The 23,522-nt window shown below is 37.5% G+C and overlaps 1 protein-coding gene across 11 annotated transcripts in view; it reads left to right on the forward strand.

Moving 5' to 3' along the window:
- The window catches only part of FRYL (FRY like transcription coactivator), a 272,999-nt gene that overhangs the window by 214,352 nt on the left and 35,125 nt on the right, over positions 1–23,522 (forward strand). For 7 of the 11 annotated variants that reach the window (XM_064285836.1, XM_064285835.1, XM_064285834.1 and 4 more), the window contains 12 exons: positions 956–1,160; positions 3,062–3,183; positions 4,037–4,227; positions 6,179–6,273; positions 7,540–8,147; positions 8,437–8,534; positions 13,213–13,383; positions 14,940–15,080; positions 16,136–16,333; positions 20,056–20,217; positions 20,350–20,424; positions 20,748–20,924. In XM_064285836.1, the coding sequence (XP_064141906.1) occupies positions 956–1,160; positions 3,062–3,183; positions 4,037–4,227; positions 6,179–6,273; positions 7,540–8,147; positions 8,437–8,534; positions 13,213–13,383; positions 14,940–15,080; positions 16,136–16,333; positions 20,056–20,217; positions 20,350–20,424; positions 20,748–20,924 (2,243 nt within the window). The remainder of the gene's footprint in view (positions 1–955; positions 1,161–3,061; positions 3,184–4,036; positions 4,228–6,178; positions 6,274–7,539; positions 8,148–8,436; positions 8,535–13,212; positions 13,384–14,939; positions 15,081–16,135; positions 16,334–20,055; positions 20,218–20,349; positions 20,425–20,747; positions 20,925–23,522) is intronic. The other 4 variants (XM_064285840.1, XM_064285844.1, XM_064285839.1 and 1 more) reach the window with 3 other exon arrangements.

Here is a 23,522-nt window from a genome sequence, read left to right on the forward strand (position 1 = left end):
AGAGCAACTAGGAGTATATAGCAAGGTGTCTGTAAGGTTTTGTATTAGAGACTGACTTGATGTGTAAACTTTCACTTAAAGCACAGAGAAACTTAAAAAAAAAAAAAGTTACTTGGTTAAAGCCCTATATTTACTTAAATCCTTGTACATAGTAAAACAAAAAAAAAAATTAGGAAATTAGCCTTTTAAAACTCTGATTAAAAAAGGAATGGAATAAAGTTTACTGCCTTTTTATATCAAGCCAACTTTACTCACAGTTTCATAGTTCGTTGTTTTTAAGGCTCCATTAAGCCATTTGTAAATATGAGCAATAGTAATAACCTTTTAAAATAAATTGTTCACTAATTGACATAGTATAAATATTACAAAGACTTTAAAACAGCCTTTCTTTGAGTAAAATAAAGCAAAAATGTTGAGTCCTTTCCATAAGAAATTAAAAATCTGTTCCCATTTTAAAAATGTGACTGACTTAATAATAAATGCTGAGAAAATACGCCAAAATATGGGAAAACTGCCACTCTGAACTTTGTTCAGCAGATGGCAGCAAAGGAGTACACTGTAAATCCAAATAGTTCTAGCGTTAGGCTGTGATAATGGTCTTTGCTAAAAACTCCTTCTACGTGGTTGGTGCTAATGAGGGTCCATTAGGAGTACTGATTGGAATCAGCCAGTACTAGCAGATTTCCTCATGTGTCCCGTATACCGTAGTTTTATACAAATAACACGCATCTTCTATGTTTGTGTACCAACTGTGCCCCCTCCCACAAGTTATTTTCATAATTGTGCTATGCTGATTTTAATGGCAGCATGTAAAAAAAAAAAAAAACAGACACAGAAAGCATGCATTATTTGCATAAAAATACAGTAATCAATAAGAAACAGTAGTTTGCTTTTTTAAGTGTCCTGTGAGGTTCTTTCATGCTTAGATGTTCATGACAATCTTGTTCTCTTTCAGCAGGTGTTAACGATTTTATACCTGATTACCAGCCCTCCCCTATGACTGACTCAGGGCTTAGCTCAAGTTCTACCTCTTCTAGTATCAGCTTAGGAAATAACAGCGCTGCCATTTCACATCTGCATACCACTCTCCTCAATGAGGTTGACATCTCAGTAGAGCAGGATGGAAAAGTAAAAACCCTCATGGAATTCATTACCTCAAGGTAACGCTTACAGCTCTTACCGTTCCAGCAATACATGTGTTAAGTACCTCTTTCATTTGTCAGCTGTTTTGGACCATACGTTTGTTTTCAGAAGTGATACTGATTTGAAATACACAGATTTCTGTTATGCAATTTTTGAAAATTATGATGCAGCCATCATAGGCTTTATTCTTTTGCATTCACACAGTTATCCCCAAGAAGGGCCTCATTAGCATCTGGATGCTCAGTGTCCGTGAAGAATACGGTGTTATCTGAATACATATTCTACTTTGATTAGCTACATTATCAGTCAGTCACCACATATTTAGTATGGTCTACTCTTTGCAAGGCGCTGGAAGTAGAGAAGAAAAATAGCTGGGGGAAAAACGGGTGAAAGCAAAATCATAGGGGCATGAGAAAACAAAGTGTGTTTGGAAATGGTGAGTAAGGGTGTCTTTGGAAATCCAGCCTGACTGTTAATGGCTGAGGAAAAAGTGTCTCAAGACAAGGCTCGAAAGCTAGAGAGAAGCCGACCTTGTGGGCCATGAAGCTTGGGCCATACATTTAGAGATCTTTATCTTTCAAGAAAGGAGACATTGAAATCTTTGAGCTGTAAGTGGGGAGGGCAAACCCCTGCGCCTCCCCCCGCCCCCGCAAAAAAATGCCTGTTACCATTGAGTAGATTCCAACTCATAGTAATCCTATAGGACAGAGTAGAACTGCCCCATAGGGTTTCTAAGGAGCAGCTGGTAGATTGAAACTGTAGACCTTTTGGTTAGCAGCTGAGCTCCTAACCACTGTGCCACCAGGGGTCCAGGGATAGTTAAATAAATGTGTTGAGAAAATCAGCCTCAGAGCAATGTACAGGATGAATTTAGAGATGGAAGGGCTTGGAGACAGCTTGACTAACTAAGAGGTTTTCAGGGCACTTAGGGCCCATGGCAATAAGGGGCTCAACCAAGGTAGTAGCCTTGAGAATGCAGAGACAGTTTAAAGAAAGAACCAACAGGCTATTGCTCAGTCCTAAACTTTTCTTGCAGCTTTAGCCAGTAAGTTATTTTCTCTGCATTTACTCAGATACTTTCTTTGTGTTATAATCTAATTACAGTCTACCAGTTTTCTGTTGAATCAGTTCTGACTCATGGCAACCCCAGGGGCTCCATAGGGTTTTCTGTGGCTGATTTTTCAGAAGTAGATATCCAGGCCTTTGTTCTGAGGTACCTCCAACCTTTCAGTTAGTTGCTGAGCCTGTTAGTCACCAAGAGACTCCAACTGCAGTCTAGCTTTCACAGATTAGAATATTCTGACCTGTAACACATAAGCAATAAGCAGTCCTCTTCTCATTTGACAAAATTTGTCATCTTTTCCCTACCATCTCTGAGAGATTTTGGCTGCAGTGATGGAAGACTTTGAGATTATATGTAACCTGGATCTTCTCCATCTTGGTATAGACTACAGGCCGTCCCCAGGTTATGAATGAGATCCGTTCCTTACTGTGTTTTTAAGTCGAATGTGTAGGTAAGCTGGGACAGGTGCATACAGTTATTTAGCCTTTCTTAGTGCAAGAATAGGCTTGAAGCTTTTTCAGTGATTTAAAAGCTGCACGTGCAGCAAGCGAAGGTGACTTTGACAAAGAAATTTGTTGCAAGAAGGGGTTGGTTCAGTCGTTTCAAAGTGAGGACAGATTTACATAACATAAAAGGGCAAGTGCGGGTAGTCTATAAGTTGGATGTTCATAACCTGGGGACTGCCTGTATTACATCTCCACGCGCGTGCAATGTATTAGTAGACTTTGTGACATGCTGTTTGATTTATTCAACTACTATACTTTCTAATTGTGAAGGTGTGCTTAAGGCAAGTATCAGTAAAACTCTTAATGTAACTTTAAAACATAGGGAATGATATCTGTGCTGTGTTTTCAGAAAAAGAGGGCCCCTCTGGAACCATGAGGATGTTTCTGCCAAGAATCCTAGCATAAAGAGTGCCGAACAGTTAACTACGTTTTTGAAACATGTGGTTTCTGTTTTTAAGCAATCCAGCTCAGGTATCTTTCATTAAATATTTCAGATAACATTTACGTTTAATGAGATATCATTTTAATGTGTTGTTAAAATTTCTCCTAATGCCTAACAAAAGTTGATAGTTGATATGTCTCAATAAAAAGTTTAACACAGATATTTTAAAACTTGGTAACAGATTTTATTTAGCATATTTTTTTGGTTGGGAAAAAAATTCAGTTACTATTTTAAAATAAGAATACTGCCTGCGACATTCTGGACTCCTTAGCTTTGTGGATGACGGCATCATAAAACTGCAATAAGCTTGTGTTTTATGAGAGAATTGCATTAAAGGGGCATATGGTACCATGAGTTAAAATTCACTTTTATGCTGGAACGGGACTCTGTGATATAAAATGTAATAACATTTTGAAAATCTTAGTAAAAATGTATTTGTCTAAAGCAATAGTTCTTAACTGGAAGGGATTTTGCTGCCTGGGAGAATTTGGCAATGTGTGGAGATATTTTTGGTTGTCACAACTGAGGGGGCAGGGGTTGCTACTGGAATTTAGTGAATATAGACTAGGGATATTGCTAAACATCCCAAATTGCACAGGACAGCTCCTCCCAACAAAGAATTATCCAGTCCAGAACGGCAGTAGTGCTGAGTTTGAGAATCCCTGGTCTCAAGAATAGCTTTCCTAAAGATTAGAATGAAGAATCATCTGAAATACAAAGAGTTTAATGAAGAGAAAAAGCAATGACTTATAAAATACTTATGAATGCCTGCTGTATGCCAGGTATTGTGCTAGGTATTGGGTTTACAATGATTAGCACCTGATCATAACCCCTATAATATGAAAAACAAGAACCACCTAATGCTCTCATTTGTTTTTCCAGAAGGAATTCATTTGGAACATCATCTTAGTGAAGTTGCTCTGCAAACAGCACTTTCTTGCTCTTCTCGACACTATGCTGGGAGATCCTTTCAGATTTTCAGGGCCCTAAAGCAGCCTCTTTCTGCAACTACACTTTCTGATGTTCTCTCCAGACTTGTAGAAACTGTAGGGGATCCTGGAGAAGATGCACAGGTATTTCATTAAGTTCTTTCAGCACTTACTGAACAGCCACAAGTTGTCAAAACATATTGCCAACTGTCGATTGCTGCAGCTGGACCAATATAGAAATATTAGCATCAAATGTTAACAAGCAGGCAGTGAATTAAGAAACAAAGTTTTCTAATTAATATGTAATAACATATTAATTAAATCAGATAGTCTGTTGCCTATCAGAGAAAGCTTTACACACACACAACGAGTTGAATAGTACCCTGGAATGGCTACAAGGTAAAAGAGATAGCAGTTAAATTTAAATATAAAGAGGAACGGGGAATTTAACTTTTTAAGATAAATTAAGTAAGATATTGCAACTTGAGAACATAAGCCTATACAGACTAATGATTTCAACATTATCTGATGAGAAATTCATTCATTCAGCAGGTATTTCTCAAGTACCTACCATGGACCCAGCACTATTTAGGCACTGAACAAGACAAAGTTCCTGGCATTCTGACACTTACATTCCATTGCAGAAGCAGGCCTTTAATCTATTACTAATATATAACACAATTTCAGTGATAAGTGCTGCAAAAATAATGTAGAATAAATTGTTGAAGTGATAAGGGAGGGGAGCTCTTTTATCTATGGCCATCTCAGAAGGTGATTTTTGAACAGATATTCAAATGAAGTGGGCCATGTGCTAATCTGGGGAATAACATTGTAAGCAGAGGGAGTAGGAATAACAAGTGCAAAGCCCTGAGGTGGACTCAGTAGACCTCTTTAAGGAACATCAAGAAAACCAGTGTGTCTAAAGTATAGTGGATTGGGAATTGGGAGCCAGTGGCAGGAGATTGGGAAAGTCAGCAGGCCCAGGTCACCTGAGGCCTACTAGGCCGTGGTAAGAGGTGAGATTTTACCCAAATTTGATGGGAAACCACTCAAAGATTTTGAAAAGAGAGTGACAGGACATGATTTGCATTTTTCAAAAATTAGTCTGGGCCTTCATCAGACTGTGTCCAGTACCACGAGATGGTACCTGGATACCACCACTGACTGCTCTGACAGGGATCACGATAGAAGGTGATCACAACAGAAAAAAAAGAGGACAGAGCTGGAGAAAAATGTAGAACAAAATTCTAACTCAAAAAGAAAGACCAGACTTGCTGGCCTGACAGAGACTGGAGAAACCCTGAGAGTGTGGCCCCGGATACCCTGTCAGCTCAGTAATGAGGTCACTCCTGCAGTACACCCTTCAGCCAAAGATTGAACAGGCCCGTGGAACAAAACAAGACTAAAGGGGCATGCCAGCCCTGGGGCAGGGACTGGAAGGCAGGAGGGAACAGGAAAGCTGGTAATAGGAAACTCAAGGTCAAGAAGGGAGAGTGTCGACCTGTCGTGGTGTTGCTAACCAATGTCATACAACAATACAACAATGTGTGTTTGTTGAGAAACTAGTTTGTTCTGTAAACCTTCATCTAAAGTTCAATTAAAAAAAATTAGTCTGGCAGCTGGGTGGATATCTCAGAAGAGTAAGAGTGAAAGCAAGAGAGGTCAGTTAAGAGGCTATTTAAAGGAGTTCAAGCTAACATGGTGGCAGCTTAGATTAAGGGAAGTTTTTTTAAGGAAATAGAGAAAAAGGGGTCTGATTTTTAAATATTTAGCAGTAATATTTTTAAGAGTTTCTGATGGATTCCATTTAGGATGTGAGAGAAAGAATCAAGGGTGACCCTTAGATTTCTGGCCTGAATTTTGGGTGAATTGTGGTGCTATTACAATCAATTTATTCAATTAGTTTGATGAGTTTTCATCAATCAGCAAGATCACGTTGCCCAAGAGTTTAATCATTTTGTAATAATAATGTGGAGATTGTTTAATCATTTTGTAATATTACTGTGGAGATTGTTCTGTTTTTAACTCTCATCAGGAAGTCCATTGCGTTTTCTTTCTCCACAGCATATTTATTAAAAGCTGCTCTGTTTTGCAGGGTTTTGTGATTGAGCTTCTTCTCACATTGGAATCTGCAATTGATACTTTGGCTGAAACAATGAAGCATTACGATCTTCTTTCTGCACTTTCTCAGTAAGAATTTAAGCCAGGCAACCTGTACATATATATGTAGAACTTTAATAGCTAAATATGTGTAATTATAATATTATATTATTGTTAAATTGGTAGTGGGCATAATACTAAAAGAATCTGATGGATAACCAGTGGAAACATTAACTTCAGAAAGTGAAGACTTGTGAAAAGTCATAGAGCTGATAGTGGCAATGCCTTCTAATGTCCTGGCTAGAGATGTTTCTACAGCGCCACCGAGGCTGCGTTAACCACTGCCATTCCTGCCATGCTGAACGTTCCATTGCTCCCCAGACATGCCAGGCCCCTTAGGACTCCTTTCACTTTTGGCATACTGTCCCTTGTCCTTGCTGTAGCCTCTCCTCCCACTTTCTCTGCCTTAAAAACCAGTTGCCGTCAAGTCAGTTCCAACTCATGGCAACCCCTTATGTGTCAGAGTAGAACTGTGTGCCGTGGTTGGTTCTCTACAAATAGATCACCAGGCCTTTCTTCCAAAGAGTTGAGCATCCAAACTTTTGGTTAGCAGCAGAGTGTATTAACCTTTGTACTACCTAAGGACTCCTCCTTTCCTCTTTGCCTTGCAGACCCTGAAATCCAACTCATCCTCTAAGTCCCGTCTCAAATTTTACCTCCTGGCTAAGCATTCCTAACTGTCCCAAGGCAGTGTTAATTATTCTGTCCTTAGGGTCCTCACAGTATTTTCTTTATATTTTAGTAACAGCAATTAACAGGCTATAAATTCATCCATTTACATACCTATCTCCTGCAATAGATTTTATCTTAACATTCCTATCACTTTGCATACTGCCTGGCACCGGTAGGAAGCCTTCAGTTAATAGTTTTTAAATTAGTGGTGATTGGATGTGAGGGAGAAGAAGAAATCAAAAACAATTTTCGAGCTAGGTGGTTGTGGAAATAGTACGCCACTGACAGAAATAAGGACACCAGGGCCAGGAAGGCTGAGGGATAAGATAGATGAGGTCTGCTTTGGACATAATGTATACTTCAATCCCAGATTTGAAAGTTATCAATGATTACTGTAGCAGAATTTTATTTACAAGTCAAACTTCATCCCAACTCAAAGGAAAGGTGCTATGACACATTTTAATAGGGAGGAGAGAACTGAAATCTGATAAAAGCAAAGTCAGATATACTCAAAAGAATTTTTAACTGATAAGTTACTGTTTTTCACTGTTTTCAAGAGCAAAATTAATGTATCAAAAGAAGCGATTGTACTTGCATTTATCTGTTTTTTTTTTTTTTTTAAAGACCCTCATACCATGATCCTATAATGGGAAACAAGTATGCAGCTAACAGGAAAAGCACTGGACAACTCAATCTAAGCACAAGTCCCATTAATAGTAGTAGTTATTTGGGATATAACAGTAACGCAAGAAGTAACTCTTTAAGATTAAGTTTAATTGGTGACCGAAGAGGTGACCGGCAGCGGAGTAACACACTGGATATAATGGATGGACGGATAAACCATAGCAATAGTTTAGCAAGGACTAGAAGCCTTTCCTCTCTACGAGAGAAAGGACTGTATGATGTGCAGTCCACTACTGAGCCTACCAACCTGATGGCCACCATTTTTTGGATAGCAGCATCTTTATTAGAATCAGATTATGAATATGAATACCTCCTGGCTCTCAGGCTTCTCAACAAACTGCTTATCCATTTGCCTTTGGACAAATCAGAGAGTCGAGAGAAGATTGAAAATGTACAAAGCAAACTGAAGTGGAGTAATTTCCCAGGCCTTCAACAGCTCTTCCTTAAGGGTTTTACCTCAGTATCTACCCAAGAAATGACCGTGCACCTCCTCAGTAAACTCATCGCTGTCTCCAAACACACGTTGGTGGATCCTTCCCAGCTGTCAGGTGATGTGAACGTCATTGCACCAACACCTCGCTTTTAATGCGGTGAAATGTAAATTAACCATTTGTTTTGGAATCTACTAATTTCTGCTTTTCCGCAAACAGTTATAATATTGTTTTATGTGAGAGAGCTCAAATTATTTGGTAAAAGCCAAAAAAGAATGTAGAGGATCACATATCCCAGGAAATGTAAAGAAAATGGTTTCTGGAACCATTTAAAAAAAAAAAAAAAAAACTTTTAAAGTAATATGCAATAAAATTAGTTATTGTTTGCTTTTTTTTTTTTTGATAGGCTTTCCTCTTAACATCCTTTGCTTATTGCCTCACTTAATCCAGCATTTTGACAGCCCAACTCAGTTTTGCAAAGAAACAGCTAGTCGAATAGCAAAGGTAAGCAAATGTTATGCTGCAAGATAACGCTATAGGGAAGTCATTCTGGATTTTATCTTAAAGGGGGAACTCTCTTAAAAATTCTTAAAAATCTCTTTTTACTGTCACTTCCTATGTGAATTTTGCATCTAAATTTTTATTCTTGTTAGGCATATAAAGGAGTTCTATAAAGTTGATGTAAGTTACAACTGCTCAAATGACAGTGAATCAAATTATTTAACTAGAGTAACACTCCTTTGAGTCTTTCTACTCTGTTTCCCTCTTTTATCCCCTGCCTGTCAGTTGCTCATTCATTCATTTCTTCGCTACCAAATATTGACTTAGCACTGGGTTAGGTGCTGGGAGTACAGTGATAAACAAAATAGTTAGGATACTTACCCTTGTGGAGCTTATAGAGGGAGATGCAGAAGAGTGTGTAGACAACCACAATACAGTATAATAAGTGCAATGAGAGGCAAAGGACTCTAGGAACTCATACATCAAAGGTCTTCCTAGAGGAGGTCATTTCTGAGCTGACATTGAAGGCCTAATAGGAATAACCAAAGTAAGATCTCTGGATAGTGGCAGGAAGCTCAGCTGGGAGTGAAAGTTTTCTAGCCCAAAGCGCAAAGTGCAAAGGTCCCAAGGAAGAAATGGATATAATATATTTAGGGATTCTGAATGCTGTCCTTTTATGTTTGCCTTTTTCCTTTTAACATTCTTTCTCTTCATCTTCTTTCCCTGCTCCCTTCGTTCTTATTTTCTTCCTTATTTGGCTCTTTCTTTCTCATCATAGAGCTTTGAAAACAAATGTAGCTTTTTTTAGATCATCTGTTAATATTTGCTTAAAAATATTACAGCTCTTAATTTTAAAAGAATGTGATTTTGATGTTTTATATTTTTAATAATTTCTTTTAAGAAAAAAAAAAGAACTCTCAAATAGCTTGTCTTCTGCTTAAATTTAACTCCTAATTAATTTTCTTATTTTGTCATCAATCATTGAGTGTTGGAACAAAAGCTTTTTTTTTAACAACTAAAAAAAGAAACAGTTATATGAATTAATGAATTATGTGTGTCCAACAGGAAGTTATGTGAACGAGGAGAGGAGAGGGCATAGCAACATAAGATATCCTAGCTAAATGCACTGGGAGAAAAATCAGTAAAGTTTGCAACAAAAGGGCACAGCAAATAAAATTCTCTGGAATAGCTTTTTAAATGAGCAAATTTTTTAAGAGTTGTGATTCGTTTAACAAGTAGCACAACAGTAAATGGAAAGAGCAAGCCAGCAGAAAGCCAAATAAAACACTCACCTCTCCATGGCCCAGATTTTAACACTGGTAAAAAAAAAAAAAATTTTTTTTTTTTCCCAAGGGCAAACTTATCTCTGGATGCCAGGGTAGTGAAAAAATAGTACCGGCCCAATTAATCACAGTAACAAGAGCCTGAGTATGATCTTGATAAAACCAAACCACTTGCTATCGAGTCCTTTCCAACTCATGGCGATACCAAGTATGTCAGAGTAGAACTGTACTTCATAAGGTTTTCAGTGGCTTATTTTTTGGAAATAGATCACCAAGCATTTTTTCCAAGGCATCGAAGTGGGGTGAACTTGAACCTCAATGTTTTGGTTAGCAGCTGAGCGCTTAACCATTTGCACCACCCAGGGATTCCATTATCTTGTTAGATGATACGTAATAGAAGACAAGAAAATATTTAATAAAATATGATGTTGAATCCATTCTTAATAAAAATTCTAAATAAATTAGATATGGAGAGATTCTTAGCATGATTATTTTTAAAGCCTGTATTTAAAAAGAAGAGCCAGTATTAATGGAAACATGTCTCAGTTTCTCAAAAATGGCAGTGGTAAGAAATAAGACAAGAATGTCTCCTATTCTTGGTTTTACTTAATAAACTAATTCAATAGAACATTAAGTATCAAGAGAAGGTGAGTTACTATAATTGTTAAAAATGAAATATCACCTTCTATAAATTAGTGTTTGCCTAAAGGAAACCAACAACATGTATTGCATTACTTTGGTCTAAATGTGATACAAAATATAAATTTATTAAAATAACTTTCATTTTAATATTCTAATGACACATTAGAGCCCTGATGGTGCCGTGGTTTAAGAGGTTGGCTACTAACCAAAAGTTGGCAGTTTGAATCCACCAGCTGCTCCTTGGAAACCCTATGGGGCAGTTCTCCTCTGTCCTATAGGGTCGCCATGAGTCAGAATTGACTTGATGGCAACGGGTTTTTTTTTTAATGACACTTCATTAGAAAAAGGTTTTAAACACTAATTTCCTTTTTTTTTTTTTTTTGCTTTAGGAGTAAGAAAACAATGAGAGAAAAAATGTATATTGGCTTAATTTGGGATTTCAAGAGAAAAAAAGGCATAAAACCCCTAGTGAGGGGAGTAGACACATTTAACGCATAGCAGCTACCTGCTGAATGCTGGGATAAGTGAGGCGCTCTGCCTGCCTGGCTTTAACCATGTTGCAGCCCCTTGAATGTCAAACCTCTGCTCTCATGATCACAGCAGGACGCAGGAAATTCCTAAATGTCGCTTTTGTTTTTCAAAAATCAAATCTGGCCTTCTGTGACTCATTGTTTTTAAGTCTGTTTTCTTCCTGTTGGGCAGCGCACAAAGGTTCCCTCTCTGTATGCTTTTAGCAACCTACAGGATGTGGATTAAATTGATTTCTTAATTATTCTCTCACTCATAACTGTTGAGAGCAATTTTCTGCCATTATGTGCTTCCTCATTATGCAAATATCCCTTGTTGTACTTGCAGAGCACAGAATTTCAAAATGAGGCAATACTTAAGACAAATATTGTCCTCTTCAGCTATTCATTGTGGCAAAAATAGTATGCTAACAAAAGTATGTGATAAAACATCTTCTCTTTTAATCATCTTAACCTGATAATTCAAAAATTCCAAAATTAAAATTTTAGTCATTTGCTTTATTATAAAATTGCACAGTGCAATTTTCTCCCTTTTTAAAAATAGGATTTTTTTAATCAGTCTTAGAAAAACTGTTTCATAAGCTATTATGTATCTATCTGTTTTATTCAAGAAAATTTTTCGTATTTTAGAGAACTTAATTGTGAGAGTTTACAATTTTTTTTTTTACAATATGATAAATTATTATATTTTGAAATGTGAATAAAAGACATATCAAACAAATTTTCCTTTTTCTCCCTGATGCCTATTTTATGGGTAAAAGATGAATAGCTGAAATAAGCTGCTTTCTATGATTTCACCCACAGAAGAAAGATGTGGCAGCCTGCCTCCGGAATGATTAAAGCCTTGGAAATCCCATGAGGCAGTTCTGTTCTGTCTGTACTGGGTGAATAGTGTCTACATAGGGCTTATACCTTCATATCACAAGCCTCTGTCTAGTAATAACACCCAAATGATGAATCTGAGGCCCTCTAAACATATTAAATGTCTTCTGAATTATCAAAGTAAAAGATCCATTTGAAAGTTGAAAATACATACTCTACTTTGTTTACTAAATACGCTAGGCAGTTTGTGAAAATACCACAAAACATTAATAAGATGACAAAGGAAAACTAAAAGCAAAAATTGAGATGAGGCTAGCCCTTTATGAGGGCTCCTGGGTGGCACAAATGGGTAAGCACTTGGCTGCTAACTCAAAGATTGGTGGGTCGATTCCACCCAGAGGTGCCTTAAAGAATGCCTGGCAACCTACTTCTGAAAAATCACCCGCAGAAAACCCTTTGGAGCACAGTTCTACTGTGACACACATGGGGTTGCCATGACTCATGATCAACTCAACAGCAACTGGTTAGCCCTTTATGATACATGGGGGGTATAAGGCTAGCATGGCCCTTTTCTAGTTCTGCATTACCCAAGTATCCCTCACACGAGACGAGGGGCATCCTTACCTATCTATAACCTAGGGAACAAATGGACTGAGAGGGTGCTTTGGGTTAGTAAGATACCCCTAAACATTTGTAGGTTTGAATTCCATAGTACTGTATCAGGTAAACTTTGACAGGCCAATACATTTTGAAGTGACCCCTAAAAGATTACTCTAAGGATCTTAGAACTTTAGATACTTTTCCAAAGACCAATTTGGGGTCCAGCCTATGAGTTATCATCCACTGGAGATGTAGGACTCAGTTTTATCAGAGCTCCAGCTAAGTCCTTTGAGCCTGTCACACATATTGAGGATCTCTGCAGTTGACTACTCTACTGAGATCTGCTGGACACCTTGAGACTAAAGCATTTCCTCTCTGGCACAGCAGGTCTGAACCTCCCTCAGGATTCCCAGGTTGAGTCAGCCTGTTTGGATACTTGTGCACTTAACTGTGTATGGTTTTTACAAAAGGAAACAATTTCTACAAAGTAGTTACAGAACGATGTATGGGGTTTCCAAAACTGTATATGGGCTTTACCAAAAACTGTTTTGCAAAACATCAGTCTGAAAAAAGCATTTAGCACCCTCAGTAGTGCTTAATATATTAAACACCTTCCCATTTTGTCTATTAAGTTATTAGGAGTTCTTTGTGCTTTTTTTCTCTTCCATCTAATTTTTCTACTGTACTGAAATACATTAAAACTTTAAGATACACATCGAAATTATTTCATTAAATAAATGAACTATATAAAATCAAGTTTAAGTGTTTTCATTTTAACTGAATGAAATAATTTTGTTTTTTGTCTAGGTTTGTGCAGAAGAAAAGTGCCCAACGCTTGTCAACCTGGCTCACATGATGAGTTTGTACAGCACACACACATATTCCAGAGACTGTTCTAACTGGATCAACGTCGTGTGTAGATACCTGCATGACTCCTTCTCAGATACCACATTTAGTCTTGTGACTTATCTTGCAGAGGTAAAGTTTTTAGCGGTCTTGGTCCTGGTGAATGATTATACTTTTTGTTTCTACAAAATTGGTTCTTGGCTTTGAAATCCTTTCTAGAATAATAATACAGCATTCAAAGACATTTTTACTGGGTAAGTTTTAATTTAATGATACATTTGCTTCCTAATCTAAAATATGATCAGGGGACTGAAAATAGAGTTATTAAGAAATAGCCCTAGAACAGCAAAAATGTTAGTATTTATTTGTGGATGCGTAAGAAATAACTTCATTTCTTGGACGTACATTATTAAGTAGGCACAAGGACAACCTCACAAGAAAGGAATTCCTATTCCCTAAAAGAATGTTTATCAATTTTTAATAAAGGAATACCTTCTTTTCTAAAAAGTTGGCCTCTAGAAATTAAACTATAACACTGTACAAAGTTAAAAGAAATTATTTATAGCTGAGTAAACAGTTTAAATACTGCTCCTAGCACTAATATTTTACTTGGCTAAGTCACTGATCACTATCATAAAAGTGCTTCATTGCTGGTATGAATTTTAAAAGTGTTGATTTTGATAGGTTTGCCACCATCAAATTTATATTTAAGTGAGCTGATAATGTGAGCTACCTACCTGATAGCTTCCTAGCCTAAATGAATACATGTCACTGTGTTTATCTTATACCTTTATCTTTAGAGTCAGAGTCAACATAAAAGCAGTCCAAATTTGGTTTTGAATTTAACCCAGGGCCTTAGACCAGCGTCACATTTGTGCTACCATAAAACTCACCATTAAGACTATAATCTTTAAGGGAGCAGATCGGTAGATCTTTCTGCCAAGGAACTGCTGGGTGGGTTCAAACCGCCAGACGTTTGGTTAACAGCTGCGTGCTTAAGCGATACACCACCAGGGCACCTTAGTTCTCCCTAAAGATCCAGTCCTGGGGTTCTAATGCCTGAAACTTACAAGTATGACCTGTTGTGTACCACATACTAGCAATGTTTTTCCACTGTGTACAGAGAGTGGTTTTGCCTCAAATGTTACTCTTATCAGTCTGAATTATTCTTTTATTATTATTAATAATTCTCAAGTTATTACTAACTACTAAAACTAGCTACATGTATTTAAAATGACATTAATCTGCTGCTGAAAACCCTATGAAGTATATAGGTGGTGCTGCTATTTTACACTTAAATCAGGTCTCAGAGAGATTAAGAAATGTTCAAGGTCACAGAGAGATTAAGAAATGTTCAAGGTCACAGAGCTAATAAGTGGCTGGTGTGAATGTTTTGGGTGTAGTTATTCTTTGGTGATGGTGGTAGAGTGGTTTTCCTCTTAACCCGAAATGTGTTCAACTAAATTAATTAAGGAAATAAAATACTAAGATGATAATAAAAAATAATTATCTAATTCTTCTTTCTGAACTAAGAAAAATGACAATAATAGACATTATCGTTAGCGCTGCATTTCTGATAATTTAACCATAAATTCCTGGGTTAAAGCAATTTTGTTTTTCAATGTAAATTTAAATATTGGAATTTTTCTTTAACCTGATTAAAGTATACTTTTTAATATTATTTTTAGTTGTTAGAAAAAGGGTTGTCCAGTATGCAGCAGTCATTACTACAGATCATCTACAGCCTTTTGAGTCATGTTGACCTCTCTGCTGCCCCAGTCAAGCAGTTTAACCTGGAGATCATGAAGATTATTGGCAAATATGTACAGGTGAGTGACCACAATAATTACGACAAATCAGAGACACCGTAAGTGTCCAAGAGTAAGGACAGGATTAATCCATAAACCAGGTTTTCAGGAGTATTTATAACATGGGAAACATGTTCTCAATATTAAGTAACAAAAAAGCAAGATCTTACGGGTTGAATTGATATGATTCTGACTTGTGATTTTAAAAATTATATTGATGAGTATGCATTTCAGTAAAGACTGGATAGTTATGTACACAAATGGCAGCAGTCACCATCCCTAGATATGAGGATTGTGACTCATTGCTATTTGTATGTTTCTATTTTTAACCAGAGTCTACATAAGGAAAAAATATTACTTTTAGAAACAGAGGAACTCTTTTAAGTCTGTATTTTGGAGTTGCTCTTTGTATCTAATGTAATGTGCCAGATATTTACAAAGTAGAAAATCAGACTTAATTTAAATGTAAACAGTGAGAAACCACTTGGTCTGTACTGAATTTCACCTTTGAACTATCTATTAAGAAGGTCTTGCTGAGCACATCAGCACGGTGTCTATAACTTTTTAAAGACCAAACTTTTTAAGAGCCTCTACAGATTAATATTACGTGTTTATACTCTAGTTCTCTTTGTGTTTACTAAAGCAAAGTTTACAAATGGAAATGCTTGGCTACATGAGTTTGTATTCTAGTCTGTGTCTGAAAGTAATAAAACTGTATTTAAAATATGTTTCCATTACTTAGGTAGAAAATCTAGACTACTTTTTAGATTTCCTTGAAAATCTGTGACTGTAGATAATTCAAAAAACATAGATTCTTTGGTGATTCCGTTTATCTTTTGCATCTTATCCCACCAAATAACAATTATGTTTCCTTCTAAAGCAGATCTATCTTTTCTTCTTAAAGGTTAAAGAAACTCACTCATCAAATATTTGTTGGATCTTCTGTAGGAATAAATACCACGTTGAATTACTAATTTATGAAGTAATATTTACATAATCTACAATGTACACTAAATTTGTGTTTTTAGTAAAATATATATTTGTAACTTTTATATGTTTATTATGTTTTTAACCAGAGTCCTTACTGGAAGGAAGCCCTCAACATATTAAAGCTGGTAGTGTCTCGCTCTGCAAGCCTTGTCGTACCCAATGACATCCCCAAGACCTGTGGGGGAGATATAGGTTCTCCTGAGATATCTTTCACTAAAATTTTTAATAATGTCTCTAAAGAGTTGCCTGGGAAGACCTTAGATTTTCATTTTGATATATCTGAGGTAAGATGCTCAGGGATTGATGTAAGTACCCTACTAGGAATTTTCATTTATTCATTCTTTCATTCAGCAAGCATTTCTGGAGCCCATGTTTGGAATTACCTTTTGCTGTCAAGTTGACTACAACTCATGGCGACAGCATGTGTTGTCAGAGTAGGACTGTGCTCCATAAGGTTTTCTATGGCAGATTTTATCGATGTAGATCACTAAGCCTTTCTTCCAAGGCACCTCTGGATGGACTCAAACCTACAACATTTTGGCTTTCAGTTGGCAGACAAACATGTTAACCTTTACACCATCCAGGGGCTCCATTTTCAGTATTAGACAACTAGGAAAATGAAGGCGGGTGGGGGGCATTTGCTCTCAGAAAGCTTAACAGTTTCTTGGGGTAAATAGGTGAATAAACATTGTGGTAAGAGCTTGGTTGGAACTACGTTAAAAGTACTGTGGGAATACATAGTGTGTACATCTAACCTAAAGAAGTGCTTCCAGGAAGGAGGTAATACCTGAGCTGAGTGTTGAAAGATAAGTAACCCTAGATTAGGCACATATGGAAGTTAGGAGGAAGGAGGTTGAATCTGTGAAAAAGCAGCATGTATGAAGCCTTGTTAAGTTTGAGTGAGTCTGGTGTTCTGGAGACTTCCAACTAGTACAGTGTACTTTCAGCAAATTTTACAGGGGAATAAGGAGCAAGATCGTGGGGATCTTACATCTCAAAGTTAGACAATGGTTTTATTTTGAAGCAGTAGGAACATTTAAGGGATTGTTAGCTAGAGTAAACAATACTAGGATTTGCATTTTAAGAAGATTACTCTTGACAGCAGGATGGAGAACAGACCAGGGAGAACGAAAAATGAAACCAAGTCAATTGCTATCAAGTCAATTCCTACTCATAGCGACCCTATAGAACACAGTAATACTGCCCCGTAGGGTTTCTAAGGCTGTAATCTTTGTGGAAGCTGACTGCTGCATCTTTCTTCCAAAGAATGGCCGGTGGGTTCAAACCGCCAACTTTTGGTTAGCAGCCGAGCCCTTTAACGAAGGTAAATCTGTAAGGAATCTGTTAGAATAATTTGGGCAAAAGATAATGTGGCACTGTCCCAAGGCAATTGCAGAGGAAATAAAGAGAGAAGGGATGGCTTACAAAAAGATCAAGAAAGTGGTTGACCTGATTTGATAGGGAGGGTTGTTATTGTTGTTAGTTGCTGTCCATGCCGACTCATGGCGGCCACCCTCCCCCTGCCTCCCATGCATGTGGAGTAGAACTGCTCCACAGGGTTTTCACAGCTGTGACCTTTCGAAAGCAGATCTCCAGGGCCTGTCTTCCAAGGTGCTTCTGGGTGGGTTTGAACTGCCAGCCTTTCCCTAGTGGCCTAGCAATTAAGTGTTTGCACTCAGGCAAGTAGAAGGTGCTAAGTGAGGACAGTGACTTGAACAACTAACTGGTTGAATGTTGGTACCATTTAGAGAGGGTGGGAATACATGGAGAACTGATCTTTGCATTGAAGGAGGGGATGATGAGTTCAATCTGAGACATGTTGACTCTGAAGGAACATTCTAATAGAGATGTCCAATGAGCAGTTAGGTTTTGGGATCTAAAGTTTTAGAGGATACTTGGTGTTGAAATAGGAATTTAAGGGTTTTTAGTGTTGTATGGAGTTGCCATGAGTCTGAATCAACTCTATGGCAAAGGGCATAGTGTTGTACAGTCTTCTAGGTGATACAAATGGTTAACACATTTGGCTGTTAACCAGAGCACAGTTCTACTCTGACATACCTGAGGTCGGCATGAGTCAGAGTTGACTCAGTGGTAGCTGGTTAGCATCGTATAAGGGGATAGTTGAAACCGTGGAAGGAAAACTGAAAAGAGACTAAGGCTAAAATAAAATGAAACCCAAGAACCCCATATTTTAGGGTGACAGAGGCAGGACCCACTGGTCCAGAAGGAAACCTGGGGCCTGTGTTGCTTATTAATACAAATCTCATGTAAAGATTTTTGACCTTCACAGGAAACCCTAATTTTTTTTTTTCTCCAGCACCTGAGACCTCTGTTGGGTGGTCTTGGAGCAGTTGGAACGGCCTTTTAGAAGCCAGGGGAGGAATTTTTCAAGAAGGAAATTCTTGAGCAAGTATATTGCAGGAGGACTGAGAAAGATAAAAATTGAAGACCTAATCACTTGCTTTTTCATTGATTAGGATCGTATATAAACCTGTTGCCGTCAAATCAATTCCAGCTCATAGCAATGCTATAGGACAGAGTAGAACTGCCCCCCTCATAGGGTTTCCAAGGCTGTAATCTTTACAGAAGCGAATTGACACATCTTCCTCCTGTGGAGAAGCTGGTGGGTTTGAACTGCTGACCTTTCGGTTAGCAGCCAAACGCTTTAAGCACTGTGCCACCAGGGCTCCTTAGGATTGTATACATACAAATACAAATTTTATTGCAGTTTAGTTATTAGAATTTATCTACAACTTCTTTGTTTTAAGGTAGATAATATGTTTATTGCTAATTTAGCTAACATCTGAGAATTTCTAACATGGAGTATGTAGCATGGAAATATGGAGAACTATTTTTTTTTTTTTTTTTCAGAATTGAAAACTGATACTGTAATAATTATTTTGTTTGAAGCAGTGATATGAAGTCTCAAAACAATTGATATGCTTAATTCCCACTTGTTTCATCATAAATTCTTAAGTGTATGCGTAGACACTAGAGAGATACACTAGAGGTAGAGTGACTCAGGTACGACTGGGGGCTCATGTGTAGCATGGGAGAGAGACGCATAAATCACGGTTAGCTTGGTAAACGTCCAAGCATAGTTAGATAGTGCTGTGGTTGTATCAGAGAAGGCCTCCTTGGAAGCCTGGGGTCATTCTTGAAAAAGGGGTTTGCTTGATGGACATTCTACGCAAAGGGAGCAACGCGTACCAAAACATAGGTCTGTAAAAGAGCACGGTGTGTTTGGGTAACCAGTTTCAAGTTCGGTTTTGCTAGAGTTGTGAAGTTCAGGGGGGAGAGTTGAAGGTAGGGAGATAAACAGGAACCAGATCATGAAGGGACTTGTATGACATGCAAATAAGCTTGGGTTTTATTTTCAAATATAGGTTCAAGACACTTCGCGATGCCAAATAAATATAAATGAGTTCTGGGTCATCATAGACTGTTTACTGAAATAAATTTTGGAAATATCACACATCAGATTTGTAGTAAGAGGCTACATAGACATCTTCCTCTTTGGAGTTGTTAATTTATCATGAATATTTGTTAAAGCACATTATTGAGGCACAGTTAACAACATGCATTGAAAAAAAACACTAAAGTGTTAAAAAAAAATTAGCAGACATTAAATCTGAGTGGTGACATTACAGATGATTTTTTTAAACTTTTTTATATTTTCTGAACATTCTACAAAGAGGATATACTTTCTAGTTTGGGGGGAAAGGTAGAGGTGGATTTTAAAGAAAGCAGATATATGTTTAAAATAGGAATAAGCTCACTAGTTGTCTTCTCAGATCTCCAATAAAGTCCCTTGATTTAAAAAAAAAAAAGACATCGTTACCTTTGATTTCGTATCATTTATTTCATGCTTTGTAATCTCCTTCGTTATTATTATTATTATTTTTTTTTTTGGTTGCATGTAGAAAATGTCTTTAGAGATAATACTGTTAACATTTATAAATTTCTGTTGAGGTTCTTTAAACACTGGTATTTTGTTTCTGTGTAGACACCAATTATTGGAAATAAATACGGTGACCAGCATAGTGCCGCTGGAAGGAATGGGAAACCAAAAGTTATTGCTGTCACTAGAAGTACCTCTTCAACTTCTTCTGGCTCTAATTCTAATGCCTTGGTTCCTGTTAGTTGGAAGAGGCCACAGTTGTCACAGGTACATGAAAGAATATGAAAATTGAACATTCATAGAATAGAAGAGTTGGTTTTATTGCGTATGTGAGAACTTGCAAATTTGCCTTCTTTTATCAATAATCCTAACATGTACTTATTTATGTATTTGCTGTAGCGGAGAACAAGAGAAAAACTAATGAATGTCCTTTCCCTCTGTGGTCCAGAATCTGGCCTCCCAAAGAACCCATCAGTGAGTAGTCATGAGCATATATATTAAGGTTTCAAAAATCATGTTATTCCACGAAGAAATGGAAATTGTTCTACCTCCTCAGGTGCTTTTTCTAACTTACCTTATTATGGTGTTTAGTAAGAACGAAGAAAAATACTTCGCCTTTTGACACAGGGCAGTCATTCTAATTAGGAATTCAGCCAGTCAGACTTTAACGAGAAGACCAAATTTAAGTTCCAAATTTGTTGAGGAATGAGGCCTTCAGTGACTCTTAGGTTGATGATGTCTCATATGTAGAGTGGCAAAGCTGATGGATGGATTTTTTTTTTTTGGTGGGGCCTCAGGTCGTATTTTCTTCTAATGAGGATTTAGAAGTTGGTGACCAACAGACTAGCCTAATTTCTACAACAGAAGACATAATTCAAGAGGAAGAAGTAGCTGTGGAAGATAATAGCAGTGAACAACAGTTTGGCGTTTTTAAGGATTTCGACTTTTTAGATGTCGAATTGGAAGATGCAGAGGTAAGGATATGGGCTTTCTATGATGTTATCTGCACATGTTACAGCTGTTTGAGAATTAAGGATTTTACCATGGGCTCTTTCCTTATTAAAGTCAGCGTAAGGACAGAAGGTTAAAAATCGAAATGAGGAGCTAAATGTGATTAGTATAATTAGGCAATAACTGAATAAGTCTGAAGTAAAAAAGGAACATCCAGTTTTTCTCCTTTATCTTTAAAAATGTAAGTTTAAAGAATGTGTTTCTTCAAAAGTGCTTTTAAGGTGTGCTTGGACCTAAAGGTTTCTCATGAGTTATACAAATTACAGTGCAGCAAAACAGTAAAATTATATTAAAATTGATCGATCACAATTTTAAAGAGGATGGCACTCACCACTGCATTGACTATTACAAAGCCTTCAGTTCATGAGAACTCTTCCCTACAGCAAATGACTGAGATTTTCCTATAATATTCCTAACCATTTTTCTTCTTTATGATGTAGCCAACTCTTTCAAATGTCTGATTTCATTTAATACCCAAAGGGCCATCTCCTCTAAATTGATTCAGTCTAGGTTGCATTGATAGTTATGTCCGTTTTAAATGCTTTCTAATGTAAAATCCATCTCAGATGGTGGATTAGCTCACAAAATTGAGAAAGTCCAGAGTTAGAGCTAATATTCAGCCCTGTAAGGTCTCTGGCTGTTGCCCTGCAGTTTTTCAGGTTCTCCTCTTCTCTGTAAGTCAGCTTAATCTCTCAGACGGTGGCAAGATGTTTCTGAGGCAGCTGTGTGTGGCCTCAGAAGTAAGGGTCACTTCTAGAAATGTTCTCATCAAAGTGAAGAAGCTGCTTTCCTAATCCTCTCACAAACCTCTTATCACATCTCAAAGACCCAAGTTGAAACACATGCCAATTTGTGAAGCAGCCACTGTGGCAGAGAAAATGGGATTGCCCTGCTTGACTTAGCTATTTGGGACCCATTCCTGCAGCTGAGGTCATCTCCCTAAACCACAGTCTCCAAAACCTGAACATTAAAAAAAAAAACAGTTTGCTGTCAAGTCGATCCCAACTCATAGCAACACTGTAAGACAGAGTAGAACTGCCCTGTAGGGTTTCCAAGGAGCAGCTGGTGGACCTGAACTGCGAACCTTTTGGTTAGCAGCTACAGCTCTTAACCACTGAGCCACCAGGGCTCCAAACCTGAATAGTTTATACCATATAGGTCAAACACAACCTACACTCTAAAATTATTGCAAATATCTATCTGTATGCTAGAAGCCCAAAATGCCTTAATATCAAGTATTTATATCATGTCATTTATATAACTTTTTCCAGATAATTTAAACTCACTCATATAGCTCATATACATTCATCCACTCTCTTGAAAGGATGTTTCCTTTGGCTCTAACAGGAGGTGGAGGTATGGAATTCATTGGCCAAATCACACAGTTAGTTGTTGACAGTCCTGCAAGGTGAGTTTAGGGAGGTGAGTTTGCCCTCTTCAATGTATTTCAGGCCCTCCACCCCTTTCCGCAGATAATGAAGATATGACCATGGTGCCTTAAACAAAACCGTTGCTATCTAGTTGATTCTGACTCATAGCGACCCTATAGGACAGAGTAGAACTGCCCCATAGAGCTTCCAAGGAGCACCTGGTGGATTCGAACTGCTGACCTTTTGGTTAGCAGCCATAGTACTTAACCGCTACGGCACCAGGGTTGCCCATGGTGCCTTAAAGAGTCATACAAATGCCCTTATGCTACTTTAGAAGCTATGTGTAGATATATATTTAAAAAAAAAGAAAAACAACATCAAACCCACTGCTGTCGAGTCAATTCCAACTCTTAGCCACCCCTGTAGGACAGGGTAGAACTGCCCCAAAGGGTTTCCAAGAAGCGGCTGGTGTATTCAAACTGGCGACCTTTTGGTTAGCAGCCAAGCTCTTAACCACTGTGCCACCAGGGCTCCCAGAAGCTATATAAGCTCCTACCTAATCATTCTGTATAATAGAACGGTACGATAGCTCACCATCTGCTTATTCCCAAAGATACATAGAAGCCCAAGAAAGAAAGATTAGTCAGCATTGTGTAGGACAATGACTTTTAAACTTTTTTGGACTATAATTCATAGTTGGATTTACGTCGTATCCACGTATATACATACACATATCTCTAAAATAGAAGTTTCAAAAAATAATGTACATCCTTACTGTTTGCAGTGCATACTGATGTTTTCTATTCTCTTCCACTTCATTTCATTTTATTCAAAAAAGGCAAGTCACCACCCTCTAAAACTGATTTCACAACCCGCAATTTGAAAAACACGTTGTAAGAAATAGAACAGACTTGTACAACCTAGGCAAGAAAGTGTGATGGGCAAATGAGACCTGCTGCCCTACCTCAAGGCTATGAGCTGTTTCTTCTGTAGTTATTTGCTTTTTTTCAGTTCAGAATTTAAAATTTCTGAAGTCAAAGTCTTGACATTTTTGTAATGGTAAGGTTATTTTTGTTTGCTTTTTTTTTTTTTAAGAGCGCTGTAAATGCTATCTGAGTTCATCTAGTACTCTGAAATGTCAGTGGTAATAAATGTGGCTTTTGAATAGAACCTTAGTCAGTATGGATTAAA

The sequence above is a fragment of the Loxodonta africana genome, chromosome 5 (genome assembly GCF_030014295.1).
Source record: "Loxodonta africana isolate mLoxAfr1 chromosome 5, mLoxAfr1.hap2, whole genome shotgun sequence".
Classification (NCBI taxonomy): Eukaryota; Metazoa; Chordata; class Mammalia; order Proboscidea; family Elephantidae; genus Loxodonta; species Loxodonta africana.